This window comes from Orbicella franksi, chromosome 6 (genome assembly GCF_964199315.1).
Source record: "Orbicella franksi chromosome 6, jaOrbFran1.1, whole genome shotgun sequence".
Taxonomy (NCBI): domain Eukaryota; kingdom Metazoa; phylum Cnidaria; class Anthozoa; order Scleractinia; family Merulinidae; genus Orbicella; species Orbicella franksi.
In genome coordinates, this window is record NC_138150.1 from 23,134,498 (window position 1) to 23,152,917 (window position 18,420).

Genomic DNA, 18,420 nt, shown 5'->3' on the forward strand with positions numbered 1-18,420 from the left:
ACATTCTTGATCAATCGATAGATTTTGTAATGCTCTTTGAAACGTAATGTCGAAATCATCTTTGATGGATATAGTCAATTCCACTGTAACTTGATATTAAGCCACCCGCCACCCGCCATCCACCCACCACCCGCATCCGCCACCCGCACCAGCCACCCAACACACAAACTCCCGCCATCCACCCGTCACCCAACACCCAAACATCCCGCCATCCACCCGTCACCCGCATCCGCCACCCGCACCCGCCACCCAACACACAAACTCCCGCCATCCACCCGTCACCCGCATCCGCCACCCGCACCCGCCACCCAACACACAAACTCCCGCCATCCACCCGTCACCCGCATCCGCCACCCGCACCCGCCACCCAACACACAAACTCCCGCCATCCACCCGTCACCCGCATCCGCCACCCGCACCCGCCACCCAACACACAAACTCCCGCCATCCACCCGTCACCCGCATCCGCCACCCGCACCCGCCACCCAACACACAAACTCCCGCCATCCACCTGTCACCCGCAGGGTGTTCAGCCTCATATGGTCTACAGTGGCAGCTTTTGCGGTACCTTTAAAGTGCACCTAACCCCCAAATTTTTTTTTCGTTAAAACAAATCTGGACTTTATTTGAAGCATTTGGGCGAAGAAATTTTTCAATTTGGTTGAATCCTCGATTTTCTATGCCCTTTCAAAGTCGCGATTAAGTGTTTCACGACCGCGTTTTAGGGAGTCTGGGGCGGCGGTACCTGATGACGTCTACCCAGGAACCAAACACAATAGCGCCTCAGTCAACTCTCTGTATTTGCTCGAGAAAATAGAACGCAAAACTAATCGTTCCGATGTATTTTGGGACTAAAACGTCCAAGCTTTGTCTCAGAATCATTTCTTTTTCGTCACTGGAGTCAGAGTTAAGTTTCGATTCGGAAGGCTCCGAAATAAACTTCGATCGAGCACGTTCGACGACTGTGAACTCACTGCTTAGAGCTTTGAGAGCAATTTACAATATTTCAAGCGACGACGGGGAAGACGTTTTTGCGGACGAGCTGCTTGTATATTAGGAATGGAAAGCTAGATACGAAGTGGAGGAGCAGGCAAACGAAAAGCAGGAAAGAAAACTCAAGGACTGCTTTGGATGGTAATTTCGTCAACTAAACATAAGATTCCCACGCGTGTTTATAGCCCGTTTACATTTGTCCTTACCGAAAATGTATTTTGTCAAGGTTCTGTTAAATCCAGTTTGTGTTTTACTTTCAGTTGAATGCTTCATGTTTATAAGAGCGACGTACGTGTTGCAGTTTTCGAGACTTGATGACCTCCAAAACATTGGCTTCGATCGATTGAAAATCGTATTGTTTGGACCTGTATTTTTGAAGCTGCGGGAAGCAAGGCGGAAGGAAACATTTCATACAATTACCGATTTCACACTGTCACACGTTTTAAGTCGTAACTCCAAATAACCAATGTAAATTGTTCTCAAAGTTTGCAGTGAAATTCGTCGGATAAGCGATAAGGATGTGTTCCCTAAGCGGTCCGCAGATAATGTTACGCGGTCATATTTTCGACGCTATTGCACAGAATCTTTGTCGCACTGCTGATTTCCAAACCTTCGAAAAACTCTGTGAGTCTAACAATTTTGTTATCATGTAATTCTAGTGGATTAATCTTCGACTTTCATCTAAATCGAAAGAGAAATAAGTGTTGGTTAGCGGCGTACAGTTGCGATCTATTTACATATCAGTATAACGCTTCTTGATCATGACCGGATCACACAACTTTGCCGGTTATGTTATAAATATTGCGGGATTGGAAGATATAGGTTGTAGGTAGTATTTCTACAAATTTCTGGTTAGCTTTAAGCAGAAAATTTATGAAAATAGCGTTCGAAAGTCTGCGGAACAAATTCCAGTGAGAGTTCTTCAATGGTTCTCACAGATTCAGTTCGCTTGTTTCGGTTCGACAAAATCAACCATCGTTTATGTCTTTATTGCACCATTAGCCGATCATCGTCAGTAAATTGTACAGTATATCTTTCTTTAAATCTGGAATATTGCTGCAACAGCCGATAGCACCTCTGGAAGGCGTTTTCTGCGCACTTTTCGAATGTGTATTGCACCATCCTGAAGGAAATGAGAGGAAATGAGATATCCAACCTTCCTGGGTAGACGTGACAAGAGCCGCTGGACCCATTCTCCTCAAACTCGGTCGTGAAACAAAATGGCGGTGTTTTGGAGCTATTTTCGAGATTTCGTCGTGGCACAGAAAATCGAGGACTTAACGGAATTCAAAAATTTTTTCGCAGAACTATTTCAAATAATAAGTAGATTCGTTCTAGCGAAAAAAATTTTTGGGGTTAGGTGCACTTTAAGGGTATTGAGCTGAAAACAAAATATGACAGGATATAATCAACTTTATGAGTAGAAGGTATTTGAAGCCATCGTCTTTAACGCTATTAAAAATTATGAAAGTTAATGCGTTGTTTTAGAATTGGTATCTCTCAGGGCTAAAATAATTTTCAAGACACGCCCACTAAATAGCATCTTGGTTCCTCTTAGGGGTTCTTTTCAAAATTTCCGACGAGCACCCCTGTCCTTTTTATATGGGAGTCCCCCTCGGGCGGATTGCGTTCAGAATGTTTGGGCTCTCTCTCTCCCCCTCTAGGGAGAGAGGTGAAGCGAAAGGGCCGCGATCAACGTCGGACGTCTGAGAATCAGGCTATTGTCAATTATATATCAACCAAAATATTTTTTGCACGGCGCTAAATGGCCTAGGTACGAGTTTAGCGCTACAGTGTTACGCAGAACATGTGGGTAGAGGTTTTCCTTGTAAGGTCGCGTAAGAGATGACAACAGGAGACAAAGGTAAACTATTCGTTCTTTTCATTCATTCATTTATATACTATCTTCCTACTCAATAAGATTGTATGCTCCGTGTGGTCAAATATAAATAAATCGAGTGTGTATAACTGCAGATAAAAATAAAATAAAATTTCAGTTTTTGCGAATTACAAAGGGATGTTTCTACTGAACGATATATTTCATTTTCATGTCTTCTTCAAGATGCGTGAGCTAAACGTCAGCTTAAGTGTCATGATTAAAGTTAATGGTAATATAATAATTTAATGGCTTCATAAGATTGGAATTGAATAAAAGCTGTTGTTACCATGACGGCGAAAATCCACAACTGACATTATTATACATTGTAGTCACCATCTGTCTTCTAATTGGCTAAAGCCTACATTTAATTCTGGAAACAGCGCAACCTACAGATTATTCACTAATCTGCTGTCAGATTAGTGAATAATCCGCAGGTTTCGCGCGCAATGCTTGATTTCTAAGAGCAATGTCAAATTCACGTAGGAACATGTCTTGTCGAAAATAAGCTGTGTTCGGTGCGATAATGCGTTTGTCGTTATTTTCTTTAAAACAATGTATAATTAAACAGCTATGAGATTCCGTTTTTGTGATATCCGAAATAATCAAGGTTCGGTTAGTGTTATCAGCCGAAGCCGAAGGCTCTATCCACTGAGCTACGAGAACTCATGGAGAGCAAGGTCATTTAACTGAGTTCATATATGATAGGTGTCCTGCATACTGCTAGGATCAACGCTATCGAATTCATCGTGAGTAGTGATAAGTTAATAAAGATTGCTCGGTAATGAAATTGATCCTAGCAGTATGCAGGACACCTATCATATATGAACTCAGTTAAATGACCTTGCTCTCCATGAGTTCTCGTAGCTCAGTGGATAGAGCGCCCGCCCGGTGTTCGGGAGGTCATGGGTTCGATTCCTGTCGGGGACTCAGAATTTTTCTTTGTCCCACGCTCGTGTCATGTTGATTAATTTCACCTTCACATAAATTACCTACTCTACTTACAGCGCTAACCGATAACTTACGATTTAACAAAACTAACACAACTTACAATACTAACATTATTTTGTATTTATTAATATCTTACATTTCTTTCATGTAGGATGGTAGCTACAATAGGTGGCTTTCTTACATATTTATTTGTGACTTAGAGTCATGTTTCTCAATTTTAATTTTATTTGTCAGGATCGCTAGGAAGGCATCCAGGTAAAACTCTTCTTTTCTTGGAGCAGTATACAAACAGTATTTGGCTATAATCATTCATGCAGAGGTTTAAGCCAAGACGACAAGCGAAGTTATCAGTCACGTCATAGATTATTTCACTTTTAACGAGGTGGATCGTATCTCTGTTTTTGGAGTTCTACCAATTAGTAAAGGTAGACCAAAAATAAGCCGAACTTCAGCACAGGTAACAAAAAGATGGGTTAACGTTTGTCTTTCGCTACAGAGGTGACATTTATCATGTTCCTTGATTGAATCTCTAAAAAGGGTCGAATTTGTGTGTAGAATCTGATGAATTATCTTGTATTGGAAAATGGCGAGACTGGTTTCTTTGGTAATTAACATTAAACGGAAGACTATAAATGAGTTGTATTGTATCTTCTTTTAGATTGACTTCTTTCATCCTTCGTTCAGCTGTAGGCGTAACGAATTTACTTTTAACAAAGAATTTAGTTGCCGATTTGCAAGAAAGATTATTTATCCTTATCCTTCTCAGAACGTTTTTCTAAAGGTTCAATAACATTTCCTTTGAGATTAGTGATCTACTTTTGAGGGACTGCGTGGCATAGACCGTAGTAGTTTAAAAACTTCGTTTTAATTTGCCGCAGAATTCTTTAAAAGTTAAGGACATGCTACATTGAAAAAAGTCTTCAATTTTGTTTAATCCAGCGTCGTGTCATTTTTTTCATAAATGGAACATCCTTCTATTTGAATGTGGTTGTTCCAAACAATTTCACTTAATTCCTGCTTTTTGGTATGAGGACTAATGCAATCCATTCTTCGCCAGGCGCAAAGAGCTTCTTTGTAAAAATCAATCGGTATATCAACTTTAAGTAGCTTTATGTCAAATTCTATTCTATTTCGCTTCGCTCAGCCGAATAGAAAACATTTCTATTATAAGTAGAGGAGACAAAAAACACAACAAAATACAACAAATAGCGGTCGGCGTCAAGTGGTGTGATATTCACAAGGAGTTGTATATAAAGGCCTGATTTTCCCAATGTGAACTTATACAAAGCAACCTAATTAAACACCTAAAAGAAATACATATTACACTGCAGGAGAAACAGCCCACCAACTGGTTGTAGATAGCAAAGAGGGATATGAATCCAACTTGAGGTCCCATTGCTGTCACTTAATCATCTTACCCAAAGAACTTTAAGAGCATCTTTGATTATTTGAAAATCAGCCATGTCTAGGCATCCTTGCTCGTTCGGTCCTATCATTGTTCTGTATTTAATTTTAGCTTTCTTCACTCCATACAAATTGTGTTATTGCTTGATTTACCATGGCAGTGAATTTTGGTGAAAATGCTAGGAAAGATGTGTTATAAACGAGCTTGGAAATCGCTAAGGGTTTTAGAATCGTTTTGCGGCCGTAAAGTGTAAAGTTTCAAGGATACCACAAGTTAAAGGAGCTCAATCAATATTTTGAGTTATTTTGGCCATATACAATATTACCTTTAAATTGAAGGAAACCTGAAAATAGTAGTTTACTAAGATAGAAAAACACCAAAAGGATAATAATAAAATACAAAGGAACAAGGATTTTTAAGGATGGGGAAGATTAACACGGATTACAAACGACGAACTTGAAACATTTAGGCTAAACTTTTCAAGAAGCGCAAGCCGTGGCGTAGCTCCTTTAAGGAGACCTTTCATTTTGGTTAGCTTCTGTTCAAAATTTTTGTTGTAAACAATTTCATCATTATACGAGAAAATAATCTCCAGTGCGAGTATAGAGTTGGCTGGCCAAGCAATCCCCAGGGCTTTTGCTGTGTTTCTTCGGCTTGGGCCTGACCACATTCCTTCAGTTTTACTTCTATTTACAGTCGAACCTCTATTAAGCGGGCGTCTATTAAACGGCCAACCTTTATTTGGCGGCCAGCGGCCAAGGTCCCGGAAAAATTGTCAGCTATACATTGTAATAAAAACCTCTTTTCAACGGCCACCTTGATTAAGCGGCCGCGGTCAGCTTACGGCCGTCCCAAATGTGATTTTGTTTTGTTTTACACCTCTGTTAAACGACCAGGAACATTTGAAGTTGGACGTTTTTAGCCAGAGGAAGGTAAAAGAATGACAATGTGAAAACGTAATTGTTTCTTTGACTTTTGTTAACGTTATGGACCGCACTATAACTATCATTGCTCTACTTTTTCTCCACTTGCATTTGTTTGTACTTCTATTTGATAAAGTGAAAACTGGACCACGCCCAAAGTTGTTTTCGGGTGAACCTCTTTTAAACTGGCCCCTCTATTAAGCGGCCAGTTGTCTCGTCCCCGAGAGTGGCCGCTCAATAGAGGTTCGACTGTTTTTCCAGGCCAGAACATTCTTGAAAGTTTGACAAAAGTTTGAATACATTTGTTGCAGATTTCTTGTCAGAAACAAAGGCAGCTGTGTCATCGGCATATTGGGATAATTTAAATTCTTTGTCGTGAATTTTTATTCCTTTAGTGGTATTGTCATTTCTGATGGCGTTAGCTAAAATTTCCGCGCATAGAACAAAAAGAGAACCTGAGAGCGGACAACCTTGACGGACACCCCTTTCTAGTCAAAAACTCAAATGCGTATCCGTTGTTGATAAAATAGCTGTAGCAGTCGGTATAAAAAGTTTTAATCCACTTTTGAATACAAGGGTAACGCTCGAAAAAGGAAGTTCCAATCTACTGTATCGAATGTTTTTTTTTTAAATCAATAAAAATGGCCAAACCAGGTAGACTTTCTAATTCTGTTATCTTCATGATGTCTGTAATGAGCCTAATATTTTGACAGATGTACCGACCTTTGACATATCCGTTTTGATCTTCCTTGACAATGGTTGGAAGAACCTTTGAAATCCTGTGTGCTATGGCTTTGACAGCGATTATGTAGTCAACATTAAGTAAACTTAAGTGTGTCCAGTTTTCAAGGAATGACTTGTCTTTCCTTGTTTTTGATATCACTTTGATAATACCCTGTTTTTGCGTTATGTTCAGTTGTCCGTGTTTATTCGCGTAGTTAAGACTTTGTACCATGTTTTTCTCCTAGCAGAGAGACCAGAACCGTAAATAGAGTTCTTCAGAAAGTCCATCTGTTCCTGGGGTTTTATTTTTATTACTCAGCGAGTCATTACAGGGCGCCGCAGTATATAGGTTTCTACAGAACATTGTCCTTGTTCTAGGATTGTTTTAGGATCGTTGATCTCCATATCGTCGTTTGCCTTTTAAGCTTTGAAATGTGTGATTTACAACGTTGTCTTTTTTCCATATTCAGAAAATATTTAGTGTTTTTTTTTCCCCATCTCAGTCGTGTCAGGGTATCCTGCTTCTTATTATAGCATTTTTTGTTCTGTATTCAGCAATCGCATTATATTCTGCTCTGAGACGGTAAAGTTTTGATATGTTTTCTTATATCCTGTCAGTCTTTACCAGGTTCATCAAATGATCTATTTGTTGTTGGAGGTGCTTTTCGGTATTTCGGCGTCCCTGTTTTTGCATATTGAACACAGGAACCTTTCACCTCCATTTTAATCATGTCCCAGTGGAGTCCTTTGTCGTCCAGATAATCGTACTTTGTTTTGAACTCGGGCATCTCACTCGAATGATCCTGTACAGACTTTTCATCACTTAAAAGAGAATTATTTACTTTCCTAAAACTTGGACCTCATTAAACATACTCCTTTGATTGCAAGTGAAGAGTTACTGCAGAATGATCTGATATTGTAGAATGACGATTCCGGAATTTGTCACAAGCACTGACAACTCTTTCGAAACCAGCCAATAATCCAGCATGCATTGCACTTTCAACGAGTTATTGTACCATGTGTATTGTGATGTTTTGGGGAGTTGTAATCTCCACACATCTTGGAGGTCGAAATTCGTGCACAAATTGATTTTGTTAATTACTGTATTTTTTCTCTCAGTTGAAGTTTCGCCAGTTTTATCCAAAAGTGCTAGAACGAAATCGAAGTCACCTCCTACAATAATTTGCATATCGGCGTGCTCTCTAAGACTATCACTGAGCTTTGAGGAGAAAGTGTTCTGACCGTTACTGTCATTTGGGCTGTAAATGTTTCAAAACAAAACCATAGACTCAAATATAGCAGCTTCTGGTAGTAGATATCTTCTGTTTTTGTCAGCCTCAAACCTTTCTATATATACATCCAGTCTGGAGTTAAAGAGGATTGCAACACCTTTTGGATGATTTGTTCCGTAAATGTAAATAATGTTCCCTCCCCATTCATATAGCTTCAACATTTGGTCTTGAGGAAGTTTCTTGTAGGAATATTACCTGCCTGGCTCCGCTAGCCCCTATGATTATTCCAGGCAGTTGGTACTCTAATTTTTACTCTTAATATTTTCATTGAAATTGTAATTTTTCTTTAGCAAGAGTGAGTACAAATAAAGATTGATTATGATTAGTATTATTATTATTACGTCAAATTTATAATTATGAAGCCACCCAAACAACTGTCGTCTCTTTTGTGTTTGGTTTAAAAACCTTTATTATATGGCTGTGTCTCACAAGGACTGGGAACTATCGAATTCAAGAATTTGATTGGCTGAAATCGATATTGAAAGTGGTCTAGATTTTCCTATCTAGACCGGTAATGTTTTGTGTTGAAAAAGTTGCAAACTTTCATGCAAAAATGTTGACTATTTTCTTCTAACAATATTTATTTATGGCAATGCCAAAAAGTCTGATAAGAAAGGAAAAGTAAAGAGTTCGAGCAGACTTCGGCAGAATTAAGTTCAGCTCATCGCCGTTCGCAAGCAAAATGTCGGCTAGTACAAACCAGTTACACTAAACGAATTAAATTTCTCTTGGTTGCCATATAATAAACATCTTATTAACCAAGCTTAGTCGGTCTGTATGGGAGAATCTTGACCTCGGTCGTGTGTATAGACCTCACTGCGTTCGGTCTGTACTCACGACCTCGGTCAAGATTCTCCCACACAGACCTCCTGCTCGGTTAATAAGAGCTAAGTAAAAACCTCTGGCGTTGAGTGAGCAAAGAAGATGCTTTAAACGGGATTGTCATATTGAAATCTTAATAAATTGGTTGGCTGCAATTGGAGAATTTTTGCAGTTATTACAAAGCCACCATTGTAACTAGAATTAGAATTGGAGTATATATATGGGTTATTGACCAAGTGTGAAGTCAAGATGGCTGGATATTGGCCAAGGTGTGTTTTTGCGAGTTTATGGACCGAGACGGAGTCGAGGTCCATAAACTCGCAAAAAAAAAGAACGAAGCCAATACCCAGCCATCTTGACCGAACAAGCTTGGTTAATAACGGATTTATTATATGGCTTTCGGGGAAAGTTTTCTTGCGGGACACACGGGTAGTCCCGAGCGGGCAAGATAGCTTTATCTTGCCCACTGGGGTGGCCAATCACAGCGCAGGATTTGATTCATCTTGCCCGCTCACGGAGCTAGCCATGTAATAAAAATTGTTATATCTTCTGTAGTGGGCTATGAGACGAAAACTATAAGACCTGATTGGCCGGCTACTCATTCTTGGTATGTAAACGAAAATCGACACTTTAAAATAAAACTAACCCAAACACAGTTAAACGAAAAAGTGCCAATGTAAATTGAACGATTTGTCAAGAAAACCAGCTAAAGCCGCACAAATTTAGGAAACTCTAATACAAAACAATTAACGACGGCAAAAATAGAAACTGGCACTTTTGACTACTTTACTAACAATCAGTATGGGAGACAAGGGAGTAAACAGCTCCCTTGAAAATGTGACGGCTTACCGTGCAAGTTGGATTGTCCAAGCTGTCTTGTGATTTAAATAAAATCAGATAGCGATTTAACGACGACAAAACTTTAGCATAGGAAGGGAAATTCTCAGTTTCGGGACCACGGTCACGGATTTGACCATTAATTACAAGGGCAAGATTTCCGTGTAACCCCATACATTTATTATGCATGCAGAATGATCAATTATGTGTGCGCTCTATTGTTTTTGAAGACAATAGGAACTCCTTAAGGTATTGAATATATACATTGATAATTACTACTTACTGTATGGATAAAAGAGGATTTCATTGCGCGCTGTTGCGCGTTGTCTTTTCGCCGATTCTCTTCTTCCTTTAACTCCATTCTTCTCTCTTTTTCTTCTCCATAATACCCAGGCTCCTTGCGCATTTTTCTTTTTTGTCTTGTGTCCCTGCCGGTCTCGAACCACTTACCTTTAGCATACCTCTCGCTCACCAGTCTCTCTTCTATACCAACACACTACGAGGTTCAGTTGAGAATTACCCCTTGGAAAATCATTTTTATTTTACCTGACTCGTTAACATTCCAATTACAATGAATTACAATTCACTTCTTCATCTGTTTAAGCATGTTTCACGCTGCACGAAAAGGCCTACTCTAGGACCTCACTGCGCCTTTCAATAACATGCGGACTCTAAAATTCAAAGCTCAACCGACAAATGCGTTTTTCGCTACCGTCAATCAAATGTTCGGCGGATCCTCCCAGCTTCCGACTATGTTGTCTGAACTGTGCTCAACGATTTGATTTTATTACCGTCTTTATTAAATCCATTTTGAAATCACTTGTTATCGTTGCAATCTGATTGGCTCTCAGTGGTGCGATTTATTCACGAATCGCGCTAATTTTTTGCTCTAAATCACATCTTTTTCTCAGCCAATGAGAATGGGACAGTAAAACAAACCAACCAATCAGATTTCAAGATTAGTTTAAAGTAATCAATAAAATTTTAGGAAAATGAAGGGCAAAAAGCCACTGTGTGGAGAATTTTGCAACTACTATTGCCAAAACTTTGTTGTTATTGTAGCCTTTTTCCAAAAAAAATTGACAAATTTAATTAATTAGTTTCTGAATGACGATTATGAGCTCCTTTAGGCTGAAGACCTACTTTAATGGAAGTTCCCAACTTTCAGTGTCCATTTTGACGAATATTTTGGCGATTTCTCTTCAACATCTGTTCAAGATCCGTATGATACTGAGTCCAGTAAAACATAACCAAACGAAAACCACACAACAACAAATTCAGAGCCATCTCAAGGAGGTAGATCTTTCAAGGTTTCCGGTAGTTTCAAACGAAGCAACAAAAGAGCTCAACTCTGTCGCTGTGAATAAACATAGTCAAAATACGCCACACTGCACAAAATAGTGAATGAACGAACGTCTTACGAAGCCGGTGCCAGTCCCGCCATCTTGGAAATATCTTAAAACAAATGGCGCCGCAAGAACTTGACAAGGTCCTGAGTATTGAGTCCTACGCCAAGGTTACAAAAAGAAACGGAGATGATAACGAGCTGGACCCCCTTAAAATCATGCTATTAAACGGTATTTAAAAGAAACAAAACGTACCATCCACTGGGCATCAGGATATGCACCTTCAAATTCCTTCTCCAAAGACAATGAAAAGTCTCAGCCTCAACCACAGAAGAAAGGAAGGCCTTCCATAATTGATTCAGGCGAAGAGAATTGACCTTTTATACCTGAAGTAGACTATTTCCGTTCTGACTTCAGATCAGAACAAAGGCCGCCCAGACGTTGTATGCGATTAATACGTGACATTATGCTGTTGGCGATTGCGTTACAATTTTAGCCGTTTATAAGACAATGTATGAGAATGCTTCGAAAATTACGCTAAATGCTACGTGTAGAAAATAATTTGAATAAAATCGCTTACCTTATGTTTGCATTGCGCTGTTTTGATGTCTCTGGGTTCCTGGAGATGGTTTAGAGCCATTTAGGCGAGTTTTACTTTCTGGCGGTTTGCTTCCCCTAAAGAGAAACGAAAGGCGGGTGACCCACTGGCCCGACGGCCCGCACTCAAAGCTCCGTAAATTCCACAAAAATGGTCTAATCTCGTCAAAATTGTCTCATGGCAGCCGTCGATAACTCTTCTTCCCATTCGCTTTCTCCCAAGTTTATCTTAACCGCCCGAGAATCGCTGGTTTTTCAGCTCTTGCTTTCCATTTCGGCTCCATTTCGATCCGTAACCGATTATCTTGGGCACAGGATTTGAATTTCTAGCTTAACGACCTCGCCATCGTGACAAAGTCACCTCCAACCGTCGAAAGGCACGGGACATTTTTTGATCATGCAAACTGCACCGTGCCGCGGTGTATAACTGAAATTAGCGCCTAAAAGCACTGTTAACTTGAAAAATACAAGGAGCAAACAATGTTCAGCTGAATTTAGCGCCTAAAAGCACTGTCAACTGCAGCGAGAGATGGCATCGAGTAACTGACCAATAACATTTTGATGCAAATGGATAATTAAATTTCCGAGAAGCCTAAAAGCGGTTCATTTACGGTTTCTTGACTTTAAAAAACTTGCAATTATTAAAAAAAAGATGACGCGCGCGCGAACACAACTGCAATTTCAAATGACAATTCAGCCTTCGGCCTCATCAACTATCACCTCATAGAAATCTCGAGCTCATAATCTAATTGTTAATTAGTATGAATCTGCTAGCGTTCTATCACTAATGCTGTTCTCTGATTGGTTACGTTACTCACTATCTATTGTCCCGCAGATAGAACGCTATATAGAACGCCAGTAGATTTATACGAACAGGTAGAATTCTACTTGTACACTAATGCAAATGCTGCAATCTGATTGGCTGAGCCATTGCACACTATCAGCCATTAATGTTTAGTGGCTTGGTGTGGTCGATAAAATTTCAACCTTTCCTCGTTTCTCCGAAGTTTTGAAAGAACATTTAAATACAAATGGATAATTATATTCCTGAGAAGACTGAAAAACTACATTCACGGTTTCTGGAATTTAAAAAAACTCGAATTTTTTGAAAGAAACTGATAAGCTCGCACACAACTGAAAATGTCAAATTGAATACTCAGTCCGCGCGAATTCTCTAAAGCGAGAAGTTTAATATTAAGACCAGGAATATTTGGAATCGTTATTTGATGCAAATTTCAGTTAGAATTCTACTAAAACAATTAGATTATTCGCTCTTGATTTCTATGAGGTGATAATCTAATTGTTAATTAGTATAAATCTACTAATGTTCTATCACGGGTATTTTCCTCGGACGGGCACTACGGGCTCATTATGTCTCTCCGTGAAGTGTTGTGACAAAGTTCAACATACGCCTTTCGAAATTATCACTCTCCCCACTCTTCTGTAAGTATTGGTTTGAAAGCAACATTACACGCGTTCAAGACCTCCTTGATAAAAACAGTTATGTTTTATCCTTTAATCAATTTCCAAACAATTTCAACTTAACCCTTTCAAACTCTATTTTGGATCAATCAAGTCTATCCCAACCCCATGAAATTGAGCAATACAAAAAAAAACTTTTTCTTCGCAAACTTTAAACTACAAAAACAAAAATAGCGCAAACACAATTTCCACCAAAATGTATACTCTGTTAAAAACGTCTTTTCAACCCCACCGCAGAGAGCAATCTTAAGACGTAGTTCAGTCAGGGAAACATTCATTGAGTTTATGAACTACCGTTCAAAATAAAGAATGACATAAAAATAACAATATTTCAATACAAGATTCTCACAACATTCCTATATTCCGACTAATGTTAGTCTCTTTAGAGTCAAAATATGTGATTATGATGTAAGCCCTCAATGTTTGACTGACAGGCCCCATTAATCACGTGTTTACACTGCTCTCTAATGTCATCCTTTTGGAGCGTATTTAACTGGTGGGTTAGATAAACTAAGTAAGCCGTCACTTTATCAAACAGCATGATCTTAGACGAAATCTTGAGAATATGGAAGACATATAGTCTGAATAATACGCAAATTATTGCAAAATAGCTGCTTGCATGAAAAAAAAGTCTATTATAGCAGCTTTCTAGCACTTCTAAGAAAAAATTAATATACCGCGCTAAATTGCTATTGTAAACACAATTACAATGTTTAATAAAACATGGAAATATTTTGTAAACTTTGTTCCTTTGTTTTTCTTCCTATTCCTGTAGTTTCGTTTTACCTTGCCTTTGTTAACTTATTAGTGCGCATATTTTTCCTAATCCGTAGCGTCTCCTTAAGTAAAAACACAGGCACGCAAGGCGTGCAAGAGTTATTTTTTTGTGTGAAGTGTTGGAGATAGAGCATTCATGGTACAGTAATGATTTGGTTAATTTGACAAGTTTTTTTGGTTGTGATGTTACATCGGTCATGGTAAGATAGCTAAATAGTACGCCATAAAATGTTTGACTGAACAAACTACAGTAATCTGACACGTCTCCAGATTAATGTAGATACCATCTTATTTTCTAACAGGCAATTTGATTCGTTCTTTGATACAACTCGCACTGTGATTGGTGTGACACGCGCACATGCATAACTCCCTCATGATCACTCACCGATCACATAACCCTTCCAACCCCCAAGAGGAATTTTTGCTCAAAAATACTCAAGTTAATTTAGAGACTTTTTCGCATTTTATACGAGTCGTAAGTTTACCTTTTTACACAACACAACACAACTTCACCTAAAATAGAAAGAAAGAGAAGAAAACCTCTGACACGTTGAAAGTCTGATTTAATTAAATTGCACTTTAACTTGGTGCCACGCAGTCTTCAAAGAACATTTGAACAGTTTTCACACTTTTACCTTCAAAAATATCGGGCTGAAATGAATGTCATCAAAAAAAACTATTAAACTGCTACTGCAGAGACGTAAAAACCGTCCGGAAACGAAAGCTTCTTTTTTGTTTAATATCCTGGAAACAATAGCCGATAACTTGTCCGCTCTAATTGAATTTACTCCCATATAAAAAACAAAAGTGTTTAGTTACCATTTGTTACTAAAGGTAGCAAACATCTCGTGGGAAAGCGTGGTGACCATTCGTCCGTTCTAATCGAATTTACTTTCTTGTGAAAAACAAGAGTGTCAAATTACACTTTGTAACTAAAAAACAAAAATATCTCGTTATATTGGCATGAAACAAGAACAAAACAATCGTTACCCGCACTTACCATTGTAAACGTTAGAACTGTTTAAAATCTAAAGTCTCGTTCCCTCTAAAACATGTCCTAAGAACTAGACGCGACGATTCGTGACCTCTAATTGAATTTACTCTTTGTGAAAAACAAAAGTATCGAGTTACCTTTGTAACTAAAAATACAAATATCTCGTTGCATTTGCATACTACTAACTCACGAACTGTTTCAAACCTCAAGGCTCATCTCTTTCATTTAACTAAAATCCTCAGCCTAACCCACAGAAAATGTCGAAGTAAACCCAATATATGAATACTTCCTCCTCTTTTATAGAAGAATAAATATGGCCGTTCTGAACTGTACCGGGATCAAATCTTCTCACATACCATTTACCTTTACAACAAGAAATTTGATTGGCTGTTTATAGTAGATCCAATCTGATTGGTGTGACATACATACATCTCTCTCTCACTCATCCACTCACTCACTCACTCACTCACTCACCCACCCACCCGGAAACTCTGTTAAGGTAGACATATCTATTAAAAGACGTCACAATTAATAATTTCATGTATATCCATATACACGGTTAAATAAAAAATAAAAAAGCACCGCACTGTCATGGATAGCCTACTTTTTACACGAATTGTTTTTTCTGTCATGGCCTTATTTTTCTTAACATATCAAGCTCTAGCTGTTTCTAAATTTGAAACTTGATTTTCATGTAACCTCAGGTCTTTAAGTGTTTTTGGAGAAAAAAAACCGATCGAGGCCATTTTCTGTCAAAATACAAAAGTGCAACCTCAGGGTAGGGTATAATTATGAATGCAATGTTTCGCTTATAAAACAAGCTGGAAAGTAGAGATTGAATTAATTCTAGGCTATGGGAATGGGTACGAACCACCACTGTCTGGCCTTGTAACTCAGTCGGCAGAGCAACGCTGATTTAATTTAGAGGCCCGCTAATGTCAAGGAATTTTCCTTTGCTTCAAGTGGTATTCATTTCCTCTCTAGAGCTAACGCTTACAAGGAATTACTTGGGCTTATTTTCCAGTACTTTAAGTCACCCTTCAGTTATATATCCTATAGCTTCCTATGATATACAAGTTGCCAAGAATTGTCCGCCATCTATTGTAAAAATGCGTCTCCTTGACAGTTTGTTGTATAATAAAAAAAGTCTTCTCGCTCAATCTTGCAGAATATAGTCTTAGTTAATTAACTCACTGAGCTAACAGCCTCGTCGGTGAAGAACCATACAGTATTCCAGGTTATTTTACAGGATAATTGTTAACTGACAGATTACAGAAACTACCGTGAAAATCAACTGTGCGCTATGGAATTAAGATACTGTCAACTACTACTTCATTCTACAAACTAAATACACTGATACCTTGCGATATGCTATGGGAATTTGAAATTAATAACATTGAAATTGATATGTTTGACTATAGGGAAATTCATGAGAACTTATACTTAATGTTGTAGATTCCTAGTTCCTCTGCTCTCTGTCAACACAGAAAAACAATATATCCTGAAATCATTGTTGCGTGACTTTGAATGTTCCATTGCAGTAAATAACGAATTCACTGTTCTATTCCTCCTTGAGAAGCAAATACAGCTATCGGAGCAAAACTCTTCATTACCCTAAATATGTGAGTTCAAATTCTATACAAGTTACAAAAATTTCTCGCTAATTTTATCATAACATTGAGCATAAAACACTAGCTGCTAATCTGCCGTCTTAAAAATGACGACAATATAAATATGAAGTAGAAGACTAACGTGCTCCCCTGCTGAGTAGATACTTCACAGCTTCAGCTTCACCATAAGCTGTCGCGATCATCAATGGAGTTTCACCATTGCTATCTTTTGAATTGATATCAAAACCACGTGACAGCATTGTCTCGATGATGGCGACATTACCACCTTCGGAAGCGATGTGCAGTAAGTTCCTTCCATACTGGCCTTTCAAAGACGCATCAACTCCCTTGTCTAAAAGATAGTTTACGGCCTCCATCTTGCCAGCGAAAGCCGCGACCATCAACGGAGTGTCACCATCACTGTCTTTTGAATTGATATCAAAACCGCGCGACAGCATTGTTTCGATGATGGCGACATTACCACCTTCGGAAGCGTTGTGCAATAAGTTCCTTCCCCACAAGCATTTCAAAGACGCATCTGCTCCCTTGTCTAAAAGATAGTTTACGGCCTCCATCTTGCCAAACACAGCCGCGAGCATCAAGGGAGTGTTACCTTGACCATCTTTTGAATTGATATCAAAACCACGTGACAGCATTGTCTCGATGATGGCGACATTACCACCTTGGGAAGCGTTGTGCAGTAAGTTCCTTCCATACTGGTCTTTCAAAGACGCATCTGCTCCCTTGTCTAAAAGATAGTTTACGGCCTCCATCTTGCCAGTGAAAGCCGCGACCATCAACGGAGTGTCACCATCACTGTCTTTTTAATTGATATCAAAACCGCGTGACAGCATTGTTTTGATGATGGCGACATTACCACCACTGGAAGCCATGTGCAGTAAGTTCTTTCCCTTGTGGCCTTTCAAAGACGCATCTGCTCCCTTGTCTAAAAGATAGTTTACGGCCTCCATCTTGCCAAACAAAGCCGCGATCATCAAGGGAGTGTTACTATCACTATCTTTTGAATTGACATCAAGACCACGTGACAGCATTGTTTCGATAATGGCGACATTACCACTCTTTGAAGCAGAGTGTAGTACGTTCTCTTCATTTTGATACTTGCCTTTCAAAGACGGATCTAGATGGTAGTTACAAAATATCAGATAATATCACTAATATAACTCTGTTTAAAATTCATACCTCACTTGTAGATAATTTATATAAAAAAACGAACCTCACCATATTTGTTTTCATTTCTTACTTGATAATAATGTCAAGATGACGTTTTCTAGCGTTTTCTAGGGTTGCAACTAAATTTTTGCTGATTACACCCGTATTCATGTTACGTGTATGGCGGAAAATAGATGCTATTTAAACGGCTGAAACACCAGTTAAACTGTGAAATAGGCAATTTTTCTTGGGGACATTGCATGTTTCCCAATTTACGGGATATATAATTTAAACGACTTGAGTGCAGTCAATCAGCTCTCAATAGTCTGAGTAGTGACTTCAGGTTGAATTGGTCCGCATTCAAAACAGTCGCTTTAACTCTCATAGCATGACTTCTTGATACTCTCAACTTTAGTTTGATGTCAAATAAATCCATCTTTCCTGACTAAATTTGAGTTCCACGGTAGAGAAATCAGTTGTGCTTAAATTTTCGAGAGATGGCATGCCAAAAAATAGTTGCTATGCGTGCAAGAATGAAAACGCGTGTAAAAACCATGCCAGGCCTAAATCAAGGTATGATTATGTGATATATGCACGTTTAAAATTTTCAATAAACAAGTCC

The 18,420-nt window shown here is 38.8% G+C and overlaps 2 protein-coding genes across 2 annotated transcripts in view; both read right to left on the reverse strand.

Moving 5' to 3' along the window:
• Positions 1 to 18,420, reverse strand: part of LOC145491344 (uncharacterized) — a 515,242-nt gene that overhangs the window by 141,743 nt on the left and 355,079 nt on the right. The window lies entirely within an intron of this gene.
• On the reverse strand, positions 12,922 to 17,425 carry LOC145491391 (uncharacterized). Its single transcript, XM_081470581.1, has one exon. The coding sequence runs from the start codon at positions 17,423 to 17,425 to the stop codon at positions 16,766 to 16,768; it is 660 nt and encodes a 219-aa protein (XP_081326707.1). The 3' UTR covers positions 12,922 to 16,765.

Excerpts from the sequence above, each read along its gene's own strand:
- LOC145491391 (XM_081470581.1), bottom strand. The coding sequence starts at position 17,425 with ATGGTCGCGGCTTTCACTGGCAAGATGGAGGCCGTAAACTATCTTTTA.